Source organism: Xiphophorus maculatus, chromosome 2, assembly GCF_002775205.1.
Source record: "Xiphophorus maculatus strain JP 163 A chromosome 2, X_maculatus-5.0-male, whole genome shotgun sequence".
Classification (NCBI taxonomy): domain Eukaryota; kingdom Metazoa; phylum Chordata; class Actinopteri; order Cyprinodontiformes; family Poeciliidae; genus Xiphophorus; species Xiphophorus maculatus.
In genome coordinates, this window is record NC_036444.1 from 19,788,178 (window position 1) to 19,802,211 (window position 14,034).

Here is a 14,034-nt window from a genome sequence, read left to right on the forward strand (position 1 = left end):
AAATACTTTTCTTTTAGCAGCCCAAATAAAACCGTTGTGTTATATCCCTCTCTTTATTTTTGGGAAAAGTTGTTTTTTCTTTCTGCTAAGTTAGTCAGTAAAATTATTCCAAGTCTAGATGTGACATTTCCATTTTCTACAGCTCAGATTTGCTGTGAAAATCAGGTGTATGTAACCCGCAATTAGTAAAGGACTTTTATTTTTGCGGGCCCATTTCCTGTGTTGCCCAAACTCTGCTAACGTATTTAAAGCCACGCCTCCAGTGCGCAGTAAAAGATCCTCACCTGTTCCACTGTGATTGTGGCTGTTGGCGTCTTCCTCAAGAATTCCTCCAAAAAATCTTTGAACCTATTGATTTGATTGCTGGAATCACTGGCATTGTTTACCTGGACCGTCATGGGGATTCTGTTAGTGCTGATTGTGGCTAAGTACGCCCCACTCTCTTCAAAAAGGTTGGGGTTTTTTTCCCCCTGTCGGATCAGATCCTCATCTGGATCGAAAGATGGCGAGCTAAGAATGGACTATGGACTTTATGATTTGGAAATCAATTTATTCTGAGTCAATTCTCATGTGTCTCATTGTGTTGTTGTAATTGTATGTTTTTTTATTCAAATCACTTAATATATATTCACCAAAACTAAAAGCACTGCCTCCTGTTTTTTTCATACCTCAGGCTCCTTAAAAAGCCACTCTTCCAATGCTGCTTATGTAGCCACAGTTAGCTGCCTAGCCCATAACTGTTACATGTAGAACGACGTTATTGGAACAAGTAAAATGCCCTCCAGAGGAATCCACACTGCTTGACCTTTTCATAAGTCACAACTTTACAACCAGAACTTTCAGTGGATTTTAGTGGCCTTTTATGCTGCAGACAAACACAAAGGAAGCTCAACAAGCTTCAGAAGTCACCTGTTTGGTAGACAGAGTTCAGTAGAGTCAGGTTTTCATTCTTCTGCATCATTTAACAAACAATTATTGAATAGCTTTGATGTGAAATTGCATCTTCTTTTTCTCCTGGTTTGCTACTTGGCAGTAAGCAAAGGAAACACCTTTATTTTCCAAATCAGAGTGGCAATTGCTTACGACCAATATGCACTATTATTCATCTGACTGCATGTCAGCAGATGATGTCTGGACTGTGAGCATTCAGTAAAGGTACGAGTACCTTTGCGCATCAGGAATATCAGGTCTACAATGTTACTTTTAACAGTGAAATAAGAATCCAGTTAAGTTCTTGATGTCACATTGTCAGATTATCTGATTTTCTCTCGCATCTGGAGAAATAAATGTTTTGAAGCATCACGATCTGTTCCATATTGGTTCTGTGGGAAATTAATATTCAGACTTTCAGAGTTAAAGACATTTAGAACCTGCCAGAATCGCCTGCCAGCTGTTGGAGAAGGATTGGATTTATCGGTAACCAAGCATCCTCCTTTACGCCACTTTCTCTGCAGGTAAAAACTTCAGAGAAAGCCCATCAGATACAAGCATTCAATGCGTTTTTTTTTTTTTTTTTGGACAGAATCAACAAGTCCACCGTCGTCCTTTCCTTTTCTCATTCCCTTCTTCACCCAGTGTGTGAGAACAGCCAAGAGGGCAGGTTGTTGATAGTACGCTGCTCTGTCTTGGAATGCCCAAACTGCTGATAGCGCCGACTATTTATGGCCCCAGTGTGTGTGAACAAGGAAACAGGCTCACAAAAGGGCTCATAGCTTCACTGTGAACACAGCCACACGATCCGCTGCCTGGCTGGCGCGTTCACCGCCGCCCCCGCTCAGCTGCACTGTTTTTCCAACCAGCTGAAAGCTTCTGCAAGCATTGTAAAGTTGCTCATTTTTGGTTGAATGAAAATGAACTGGATTGCAGACTTTATGCATTAGAGCAGAGGTGCCCAAAGTCGGTCCTCGAGGGCTGCCATCCTGCATGTTTTAGTTCTCTCCCTGGTTTAACACACCTGGATCCAATGATGGCTCAATGATGGCCTTAGGAGAACACTGACATGCTGAAAAGGTTGTTACTACCAACCAGGGAGAGAACTAAAACGTGCAGGATGCCGGCCCTCGAGGACCGACTTTGGGGACCCCTGCATTAGAGGATACATCGACTCCACTGTGCATGTTGAGGGGCAGCATCATGTGCTCCTTCTGTCTCGGTGCGAGTCAGAGCTGCTAATGTTGAGCTCAGGTGCAACATTTTTCTGCACTGCACATGACAACTGAAGAGGGTCAAGTGGCTGGTCTTCTTAAATCCACGGAGTTGCTCTAAGGGGCATGCACATTTTTCACACAGCTGTATGGAAACATTGTGCAAAGGCTCATCTGCACAAACCAATATACACACGCACCAAAGCAGCTCTTCATTTACACGACTGTGCAAAAAGTGTTGGAGCTCTCTTCTGTTTTTCTGTTTGCTTCCAAGAAGCCAGACTTTGACATTTAAACTGGTCCCAGTCAATATATTTGAACAACTATTAAGACGTTTTTTGTTATACTTCTTTACTATGACTCCTCATTCAAGGATAAAACACTCCTAATCACATCACAAAGTCACTATTTGATCTTATTTTTAATTAAATCCATGAAAAATATCCAAAATAACACCTTTACATAAAATAACTGTTCAGCATATGCAAATTTCAGAGCTTTTTTGATTGAAACACGACAGACAGTGTTCAGTATCAAGCTGATCTTACTTTGTTCTTCATTTCTTCATATTTCTTCATATTTTAACACCAAACACAGTCAGGTTTGTTGTTCTGTTTTTAGTCTGTATGAACAGTAGAATGAAGGAGGTGAAGGTAAAGCTATGTGTTAATTGATTTCCACATGGAAAAAAGTTGTTTTGACCTTCAACAACTTTGTCAGATGTCAACAAATAAAACTCACCACAAATAATTTTTTAAAAAGCTGATATTCTGATGTTTCTTTTTCGAATTACAGGTTAAGTAAATATTTTTGATTTGTCGTCTATTAAGTAAAACTTCAGACTTTCCTTGTTTTTTTTTTTTTTTCAAGCTAGCAAAGAACATAGTTGAGAAAGTAAACTTAACGTGAATCAACAGTGAAAACATTGACCGCTGCTGCCTCAGTCCATGCAAAGACAGAAGCACATATGTGTGTTTGCAGAGTAATTTCAGCTCGTTAGAAGGGCGGCATCGTGGCCATTAGCTGCCGTTTCCAGCTCTCCCCCGTTCCCTCCTTCTCTGCCTGTCGTCCCTTCCTTGTTACTCACTCTTGCTCCTTCCTGTAATCCCTCCTCATCATTCCATTGCCCTTGTTAAAAAAAAATCTCGTTTCGGTTTCCACATCTTTCCCTTTCTGCATCAGAACGTCTTCATTTTCATCTGGCTTTATTTCAGACATAATTTTTCCACCCTTGATTATCTGCTGTCAGATCGGTTTCCTTCCCAGCAGTATCTCCTCATCCCTCCTCCTCCACCGCTCCAATTATGAGTTCAGCCCATTTTTGCCTGAACAAGGGCTCCTTAACAGCAGCACCTGAATCAACCCTGTGTTTTATCACTCTCAGCACAGAACAGAAAACTCACACACGTCCACACTGCTCCTGCTAACAGCTTAGATTGTGTTTACACTCAACCCGTCAGCACTCATATTTCCATATACGACATTTTTGCCATGAACGGACAATGAACAGAAAATGTTAAAGCTGCACCAATCTTGCTCTGTACATTAGACCCTGGTGGACTTAAAAAAAAAAAAAAAGCTGTAAAACTCCTGCAGGTAAAAACACTAAACATGAAGAAAAGCTAGGCATTTGTTGTTTTTTATCTTAATTGGGTAATAGAAAGACTTTCTGTAAAACATTAATAAAACTCATTTCTCCTTCCCGGTTTCACATAAAACTTACATTTGGGTGAACATTTACATTTACATTTGGGTATGTTTGTCACTGCCCGCTTTAACTAATGCACAAAAACACTGAGAAGAGAAAAATGTAATTTCTATCAACTGATATGTTAATTTATTCCTGTTCAGTTTGGCTCTTCTTATTATACTAATGTAAATTTTTCTTGCAATATAAAATTAAATTCAATTAAGTTTATGTAGCGCCAATTCACAAAAAAATTTGTTTCGAGGCATTTAGGGAAAAAAAAAAAAATTCAGTTGAATCACACAAATACTCCAATTAATCCCAGATATCAATCTGATTCAAATGTTCAATTAATTATTCAAAGTAGGTTAAAAAGTTTTCTGTCTAAACCCAACAGATTGCATTCAGTCACTGACTTGCAGCAGAAAATTGCCTGCGTTGTCAATGACTTTACAGCAATGCTTCATGTTTCATGTGGCGACAGTGGAGAGGAAAAACTCCCCTTTAACAGGAAGAAACCTCCAGCAGAACCAGGCTCAGGACAAGCGGCCGTCTGCCACGACCCACTGGGCGTTTGAGACGAGACGGTTAGCTTCTATGGAGAGAAAGACAACTGTGAGAAAACAAAAAGTTAGCAGTTGAAATCACAGCAAATAATACAAACTGGAGAGTAGTAGAAGAAGAAAGCGAGGAAAAATTGGAGAGTTTGACATCCAGCTGCCTGAGCCAGTGGCTGCATAACTAAAGCTAAAGGATAATCTAACCCCATCTGACCTCTTGTTATGGATTCAAATGTAAAAACTAGAGAATCTAGTTTAAACATTTTGTTCTTTATTTCCAACTTATCCACTAATTCTTGTCAGTGAAGCCCTGGATAATCTTAAAATGTTTCAGTGTCTAATGGATAAATATCTAGATTTCTAAAAGTACGTCCGTCCGACAATCCATCCATCTATCCGTCAGTCCATCTATCCATTCATCCATTAATCATCCAGTCAGTCAGTCCAGCTGTCTTTTTGTCCATCTGATCGTCCATCCTTACACTCTGTGGTTTTATTTTCATTTTCCACACTTAAAGCTTCACTACTGTTGAGATTTCCACCATAAACTTTATTGGCATTTTAAAAACAGGCCAAAAGCTGAAATCCTCTTGAAATGTGAGTTGACTGTAAGACTGTTTTCTGCTACATTAGCATGAAGCACTAAGATGACTTGGTATTTTCTCAGGCAAACTCCATGACCTTATGATTAAGACACTCCCAACCCATTTTTTCCCTACAGTACATGATTTTTACCCCCTGCTGTATGTTCACATTAACAACTAGATTTCGTTTTATCCTTAGTATTTTTTTCTCATGAGTCCAAAGCACCAAAGCTACATTTTCACCTGTGGTCCTCCCACAATCCACAGCACACTGTCCTTATTTCACGTTCGTGCCAAATGGCCGCTTTTCCTCACTTCCTCTCCCTCCCTTGTTTTCCCAGTCTCCTTTTCTTTTCCTCCCTCCAGCTTCGCTCCGTCTGGAAGCCACGGAGGAGCTGAATGGTCAGAGCCAGGATGAAGTCATCATGTCTTTATATCATTATATTCTCCTTTTACCTTTTTTAGTCACAGAAAACCCATACGGGTGGGGCTCTAGGCATAGATTGGCTGTCGATGGGAGCGACACACACTCACACACATAATCGCACACACCCTTTAACCCTGTTTTGTGCCCAGTCTCACTCTTTACGCATTCCCAGTCCTTTCCATCCCGACTCCCTCAGAGTTTCCATGACAGAGCTGCTTTAAAAGACGCTCAAAGTGACGCTGGCTTTAGGTGGATAATACTCCACTTATGCCCGCCGAGGAAAGCATCAATATTTTAAGCCCAGCATGAGGGAAAGACCTTTGAGGAAGCAGCAGATTTCACTTGGAGAAATTCTGGTTTGCGTTTTCGTTAGCTTGCATTCAGCCTCCAAAGGCTTTGCACTGCAAAACAAACAACTAATCTTACCAAATATTTTTGGTCTAGTTTCTGGTGCAAATGTCTTAGTACACATGAAATAAGATAAAACTAATCTAAGTATTTTTTCTATAAAATATAAAGGCTTGTTTTAAGTCAACTATTACTTAACATTGATGGAAAATGCCAGATTATTGCACTTGTAACAAGATGTTAACAAGGTGTTATAAGTGAAATAATCTCCCAGTGGAACTAGTACTTTTTCATCAATATTAAGGAAATATTGACTTAAATCAAACACATATTTAAGTTTTATTATTGCTGAAAAGTTACTTAAGAGCTGGTTTTGTCTTGAAGTGTACTAAGAGATCTGCACCAGAAACTACACCAAAAATGCTTAGTAAGATTTGTGTTTTTTGCAGTGTACAGGGATTTCAGTGAATGTAATCCTGCCAAAAATGATCATTTATTTTAGGTTATCTGCATAAATAAATTAAGCTGTAATAGCGTGCATCCTGATTTCTGGTAAACTCTCCAGTGATGCTGGAGCTTCTTGTAACGTTCCCAACAAGCAAACGTTTGAGCCGCTTTCCCAGTCGAGTTAATATATTCTTGCGTGTTGGTGTGTGTGTTTATCCTCATATTAAAGCGTACACACTGACCGACTGTTTGCCACGGACAAATTTTCCACACTTTGCTACACACAGACGCATCTTTTTTTTTTTCCTTTTAGGTGTGTGTGTGTGTGTGTATGCAGCCTGAGTAAACCCCACAGTGGTTTCCAAGCCCACGGTGAATAAAGGTGCCTTTTGTGAGACTTTGGGTGGGTGGGGCTGGAGTGGAGGTGGGGTGTCCAGTCTGGAACAGGCATGAATGTTCCTTCAGTTTGCTCAGACATCACACTTCCCTGCCTGGTTTCACAGCAGCGCTAGAAAGGAGGAGGAGGAGGACCTGAGGGCTGGGTCGGTGGATGAGGAGGTGGTGTTGGTGCGGGCGGGAGGGTGTGTGTTCGAGGAGTCGAGCGGGAAGCTGAGTGGGCGGGGCTTGCATCCAGCCAGTGAGCTCATTGGAACAGCGTTGTTGTTTTATCCTCCTACTGAGCGTGTCGCTTTTGGAAGCCACTGGAGCCGCCGGCCGGCCAGCTCCCTCAGTCGCCCCTCGCTGCTGGAGCAGAGAGGAGCCCCCCCCCGCCCCACCATGCTGCCCCGCCAGCCCCTTTCTGTCTTAAATACTTCACACACACACTCACACACTGGGCTTCAGGAGGTAGCAAGATGAAAAGATCTGCTGCCCTTGGAAGAGCAGAACTGAGTAGAAGTTTTATTTTTTCTCAACTTTTTCCTTCCTTGCTTGACTTTTTTTTTTTTTTTTTTACACAAACAGCATCAGGAAAGCAGAATACCGACACAGAGTGACACAAGGCTGAGAAGAAACATGCAGCATGTGGAAGACGAGAGACAGAAAGATGTCCTAACTGGATTTGTTTTGTCTCTCCTCAGCCATCCGGCGCTCCGGTGGAAAATGACCCCCTGGGCTCGCTGCCTCCTGGATGGGGTAAGTTCGCCTGACTCGCTCGTATGCACACAGATTATTATTATTCTCCAGCTGCCTTTATGTCGTCATCTGCTTAGGGCTGCACAATATCTTCAGGCCTCCTTTGAAGTCTTGGAATTGGATTTAAAAAGTTTCAGAGTCTGGAACTGGATTGAGGAAGAAAGATGTTTTTTTTCTGAATCCCCCATCTAATTGATGAGCAGTGACTTTAAACATTGATTAAATATCAAATTAATTTGATCCAACAAATCGTTTTTCTAATTTACAGGGAATAAGATCTAAGTCATACAGAAATTAAGCAAAGGGTCAATTTCCCTTCTTTTTTTGGCCACTTTGAGCTGTGATTCTTAAAGTTGAGCTGATTTAGAAACCAAATAAAGCATTCACGTTTCCATTGTTTTGCAATTTTCAAAATAAAAGCGTAACAGATCACTACCTGTCATTTAATGGATCTGTAGTTAATGATCACACTTTATACGTCTCAGCTTTATATACTTTTCAATCTGAGTTTGTCCATTTTCCAGGAAAGCAGTGAAATAGTCGCTTACCCCAACGATGCAAACGATTTCTACTCTAATCTTCACAATATTGCTTGAAAAATCTAGAAAATGGAGTCTGGTAAAAGTATGGATGTTTTTTTGTTTTTTAAATGGGACCCTGCATGTCAAATCAAGAAAAGGTCAATGCAACTTCAATCTGTGCAATGATGGAAACCCAAAATATTTCTTCAAGGCAAAATGTGATTGGCTGTTATCTTCCAGGTGGTTCATTAAAACTCTGCTTCCTGATATTTTATGCCACTTGTTAGAAGGACTTTTGCTGACATGGGATCTAGATCTGAGCGAATGAATCAGAGTGGTAGGGACCAGATTTGACATCAGTTATCTTACCTCAACTAGAAATACATTTTTCTTAACTCACTTATTTAAATGGAAAGCTGGCAGTGCTCTTCTGGCTCGTCAACCGTGAATCGGCTTTTATTTTTCGTCAATATGAATGTTTTTTTCATTAAGTAGGAGATTTCTAATGTAGCTTAAGTTCCTGCTTTCAGCTGTGGAGAAGAGGTTTGGTAAAGAGTCTGCAGACGATCAGACAACAGTAGAAAAACCTGAGCGATGTTACCGGTGAACTCTGCAGCGACGATATCGATTGGGATCCTCAGTCTTCTTTTTCATCGTTGTGATGTCCCCTCCACTATTCCTGAGCTTTTAGGATCGATCATTTATGGCCATAAAGAAAACGTACAAGCACATCCAAACACATTATTGGTCAGCAGCGTTTTAGATCCTGCTACTAAATATCCTGTCAAAGCGATGTTCTTTGATGCAGCCTTGCACTGATATTTCTAGGGTGGTTTTAATGGGATACATTGTACAGCAGAGCATTATTTTTTTTTGTTCAAGCACTTTTTATTTGGGTTTTCTGAATAATTTGAAAGAATGGTTTTGTTTTTCACAAGCACAAGGTCGATTTATCATTAAGCCACATTTTTCGTCCTGTGTTTGCTGTCATCACAATGTCACGAGCAATTTCCCTGAACTCCAGGGTCACTTGGGTCAGCTGTGGCAGTAAAAGTGTATTCATGAAGGCCATGTCTTTGACCAGCAGAGTTTTAGCGCTTGGCTTTTGAGACGTAGTAGCCTGGCAAATATTGCATCCCACCAGTGTTTTGCAATTGTGATTTGATATATCGTGCAGCTCTACAACGCATTAAGTGTATTTTGCTTTTGACAACCTCAGAGCAGTTTTTAGTGGTATTAGGCCTTCATGAAACAACAGAAGGAATGTTCTCCCTTTGGTTTTGTCCGGGGGGACGCTGGTGCCGCTAGCGAGCCGGTCATTAATTGGCAGATTTACGTCTCCACCCGAGTGATTCCGATTTCTGCTCCGTTGAAGAAATTCTCTCCTGGTTTCTATTTGTTGCTCCGCTCGTTTATCACTGTAAGGACTCCCTTTGCTCTAAAGGTCTACAAATTACAGGGACCGTGTTATTGACGGGACCCTTCATCATCCAACATTTTCCCAACAGAGTAATGTAATGGGATCCACGCAGACTCCCCTCGTCACACACATTCATTCATAAACGAACACCGCTGGCAGCTCTGCGTCCGCCAGCATTTTCACAGCCGCGTCCTCTCCAGAAACGCTCCCTCTGCTCTGCCCATGATGCCTTTTCAACATGTTGTGGTACCTCAAGACGAAAACCTCAATTATATCATTGGCTCAGCTTCGCCTCTCTGGCGCGCTTTTTTCTTGCTCTTTTTTTTTTTTTGTCAACTGTGGTCTCTTCCCTCTAGTTTTTTTTTTCTCTCTCTCTTTTGTTTGAGGCTCAGATTCGGAAAGAGAAAGATGGGAGAAAAGATGATGAAGGAGAAAAAGTGAAGGGAGCTCTGACTGGATGATGAAGGGGAGGGTGGAGAGAGGGAAGGAGAACGCTAGCAGGAGCTGCAATGTGAGCACTACTGTTTCTGGGCCCTCCACTTACTGCTGGTAATGAGAAAAAGATGTCAGAGCAGCGGAGGGAGGAGGATGGGGCACCGGCTTAACTTTCATGGCACAGACACATTTTTGCATGAAAGAAGAAAACTTTTACTGAAGTTTGCTTCTGTGAAACTTTATTAACCACCAGAAACAAACCTCCATGTATTCACATCAAGTCATGGTGAAATACCACACAGAACCGCCAGTTTTAACTCAGAGGGCTGATAATTTTCCTCTCCTCTTCATCCCAAAAGGTGATTCCTCTGATTTAGGGGTGAGCAATATGAACATTAATTTATGGTGCTACTGTCATAACAATAAAAGTAACAATAAAAGCTTTTTATTTCTTTTTTTAAGGTAACTGAGGGGGCTGTGCACAGCAGTCAAAGCTCCACAATTTGTAATAAGCTTCTTTAGGACATAAATCACATTAAGAAGTGTGATTTGTATCACAGTAACGGCATTTAATGATATTTTCAAATGTATTGATATTTATTGACACACCTTTGTTGAACAAACTGGATAAATAAATAATAAATAACAATCCTAATTTTTTTTTTCATGTTTAAACATTATTAATTAGAGCGATAAGTAAAATCTTATTGTGATGCAAAGTTTACCACGATAAACGATATACGATTCGATAAATGCCTACTCTGATGTCATCACAACATTCATGCTCCTTCTGTCCTGTTTGTGTTTGCAGAGAAACGTCAGGACAATGGCCGGGTGTACTTCGTCAACCACAACACCAGGACAACGCAGTGGGACGATCCTCGGACCCAAGGGTGAGACCGCCAAGCTCCAGATTCAACACGAGTGTGTCTGAGCATGTGTGTCTGCCTGCTTGTTAGGTGGCGCCTTGCTTTGAGTGTTTGCTCAGACAGAGGGAGATGTGAACGTGACACTGCTGTGAGACAGCTTTCTGAATTATGACAGAAACAGACGAAGTGTTTCCCAGGAACGGAACAGCATCGGGTCTTTACAAAAGTTTTATTCGAAACTACAGACCACAGTGCTCATGAAGCCATTTTCAGAGTTTATCACAACACAAGCGATCATGTTGCTGATGTCATTTTATCTTCCTTTAGCCGGAGTTTTCAAATTATTTTGTTTCACGTCACTCATAAATAAACTTTCATGATATTTTCACTCATTTACGATTTTGCTAAGTTCAGACAATTTGCCTCTTCATATGGAAAACACCTTTTACTCGCCTTCCATGCCAAGTCAGTCTGCGTTCTTTAGATATAAATTAATATTTTTTAATTTAAAACAGCAGCTAATTTATATTTTTTTCTGAAAGCATATAAGCATCCTTCATATTTACTGGTTGCATGAAAACCTTAAAGTTAAACCTTTGACTGTGCACCCACGCCCTGAAATAATTTCTATTAACACATAGCTTACTCGAGGATCAAGTTCTCTTGTCTTTTCTATTTTGATGAATTGCTGATAAAAACGGGCCTGCTGTGGTGCCAGAATTTCCCCAAACTTTATATTTCACGGACAGTTGTGTGTGTTTCCACTGTGGGGTCCACTGCCGGGCTGTTTGATTAAATTACTTCCTCCCACTGCTCCTGAGTGGGCTGGCTCCACAATCTGGACGTATATCTTCTTCCCTCTGTGATCAAAACCTAGTGGAATCAGTCTAACATGGCATTCAGATCATATTTTTGTTGTTGTGGTTTAAAGTGAAGCGAAGACTCCCCAAACTGTGTGGCAGTATGTAATCAGAGTTTAACCAGACAGAAATATTTATCACACTGTCACCTCAAAACGTCGTTTATAGTTTGGCATCTATGCAGAGACTCCTTATCAGGAGAAAACCTTTTCCCTGAGGAAAAAGAAAAGAAAATCAAAGAATGAACCAGGCAGCTAGCATGGTTCTTGTAAAAAGCTCCTGCAGTGGAAATGCATCTTTTCTAATGACTTCCTGCTTCCCTGGAGCGCGAGTATCGCTTGGATCAACTTCAGAATGTAAAACATAAATGACAAAAAAAAAAGAGCCTCGTTTTTGCATTTATTTTATAGGGATTAGTCAGGGAGCCAATAAATGTGGCCTCTGTGATTTAAAAATATTTTTGAATAATTGTGCCTAAAAATGATAGATTAAAAACTTCTTAATTTTTCAGTGAGAGTTGGCCATTTTTCTTTATGTGGAGGGTGCTGTACTTTATTTATTTATTTATTTGACTCTATCACAAATAAGGCATGCACAGTTAAGCTTTTTTTTTTTTTCTAAGCTAATCTCCAGTACTTTCAAACTTAAAGGTTTTGCCAAATTGTGGCTCATCTTATTGCTTTAGCACCCTGGCTTTTTATCAGCACAGGTTGGCTGGGGGGATTGTGTTAGCTTCGCCCCCCAGACGGGGCCCCTCGGCTCGGGAACGTGCTCACTGCCCCTCTCCCTGTTGCAGGATGATCAAGGAGCACCCCCTGCCCCCTGGCTGGGAGATGAAGTACACCGCAGAGGGAGTGCGGTATTTTGTGGACCACAACTCTCGCACCACCACCTTTAAAGACCCCAGACCCGGCTTTGAGTCAGGGTAACTATTGTCTCTCCCCCTCAAATCTGCCACAGACCGAGACAGAGAGCCTTTTTAATGAAACGATCACAATCAGATTTCTATTTGTGTTTAAATACTTTGATTCTTGCACAGTAATTCTGCCTTGGTCTGGTATACAATGTTAATTTCCACATAACAGGGTCAAAATGTCTCTAAATCTGAACTACATTTTATTCTTTTTGATTTTTTCATCAGCTTGTTTTCTTAACTCCACACCTTTCATTTCTTCGTCTGTGACTTACGTTTCCTTTTGTCGTAGCCGTTTAATTAAGAGATGACATTAAATCGCAGCAACATGCTCATTCGGACACACAAACTGTAAATGTCTCTATTGCAGCAGCTTGAAATCTCGCAGCCAGAGTCAGGCTGCGCCGCAGACTGCCCTGGCATCTATGTGGCTGTTTGTGCTTTTCTGTGTGTCCTCTAAGTTTTGCTTATGTGGCCGCTGCTGTATACGGCACGTGTTTGTGGAGAAAGCTGCATGAATCTGCTCCTCCTGGTGATGTTTGCTCTTATTTTTAGTCCGGTGGTTTCAGAGCGGTCCAGAAAGACACTTTTGGACAGTTTTTTGCTCTGAATCCTGCAGTGGTGCGGGTTCGCACGGACGGCGCTCTGCCGCTGCGATCTCCGCTTCCGAACCCAGACTGAGAAGTGCCTGGCAGCTCAGCAAGCCCCACACATTTCGTCTCCTCCTCCCCTCTTTTTTAATTTTTTTTTTTTAAACTTTCTTTCTCTCTGCATCTTGGCCTTTTTTTGCTGCTGACAAAGCATAAATCCTGTGTGTGTGTGTGTGTGTGTGTGTGCAGAGAGTTTGTGGGGCTAACACTAACACAGCTGCAGCCCTAAGCTCACCTTTCTCTTTGAGGCCCAGACATTGATCTGCAGCAGAATGGATGATGTAAATACAATATCACTTGCTCCCTGGAACATCAGCTTCTTCATTTTTCTATTTTTTTGTCTGTGTTTTACTTTGCTTTTTTTGGAATAATGTGAAACTGACCAATTTTCATCTGTTTTTATGTTTGTGTTCAGGTCAAGGCAGGGCGGCTCACCTGGAGCTTATGATCGGAGCTTCAGATGGAAATACCACCAGTTCCGTTTCCTGTGTCATGTAAGTGTTAAACGAGGTTCTGCAGGTTCAATAAAACACTCAGTTCACCTTTAACTGCTTTGATCTTCTTGGTTCAGTCTCTAAAAGAAAGGAAACAATCCTCTCACTGAAGCTGCCCAGAGTTCCTCTGCAACCTGGAAATGTTTGTAGTGATTTGAGTTTCTCCGTGTCTGGATAAGTATAGAGGGAAAAAAACGTTGCATCCGTCAGTCAGACCATCCATTCACTTGTTTTTCATAGGCTGCAGATTTAAATGCATACCTTTGTCAAAATATAGGTCATAAATTCATAGTGTTTTGTTTTACCTTCATAATTGGATAAAAAGAACTGAGGATTTTGGACATTTGAGTTAGAAAAGGTCTGAAATTTGGACACAATACTCTTAAAATGTTTGACATCTTTGCCAGAACGTGTAACCCATAATTTGGATGTATATTCATTAATTATTCAAAATTAGCATTTGTAACAAGACAATCTTTAATATCAAATGCATATTTTCTTAACACAAACATCTTAAAGCTCATAAAGTGTTCACAGTAAC

General features: G+C 41.0%; 1 protein-coding gene across 3 annotated transcripts in view; it reads left to right on the forward strand.

Annotated features, from left to right (window-relative positions):
• Positions 1–14,034, forward strand: part of wwp2 (WW domain containing E3 ubiquitin protein ligase 2) — a 58,815-nt gene that overhangs the window by 32,800 nt on the left and 11,981 nt on the right. For 2 of the 3 annotated variants that reach the window (XM_005796267.3, XM_023345562.1), the window contains exons 11-14: positions 7,277–7,331; positions 10,519–10,600; positions 12,233–12,361; positions 13,415–13,493. In XM_005796267.3, coding sequence (XP_005796324.1) covers positions 7,277–7,331; positions 10,519–10,600; positions 12,233–12,361; positions 13,415–13,493 — 345 coding nt within the window. The remainder of the gene's footprint in view (positions 1–7,276; positions 7,332–10,518; positions 10,601–12,232; positions 12,362–13,414; positions 13,494–14,034) is intronic. The other variant, XM_023345572.1, reaches the window with a different exon arrangement.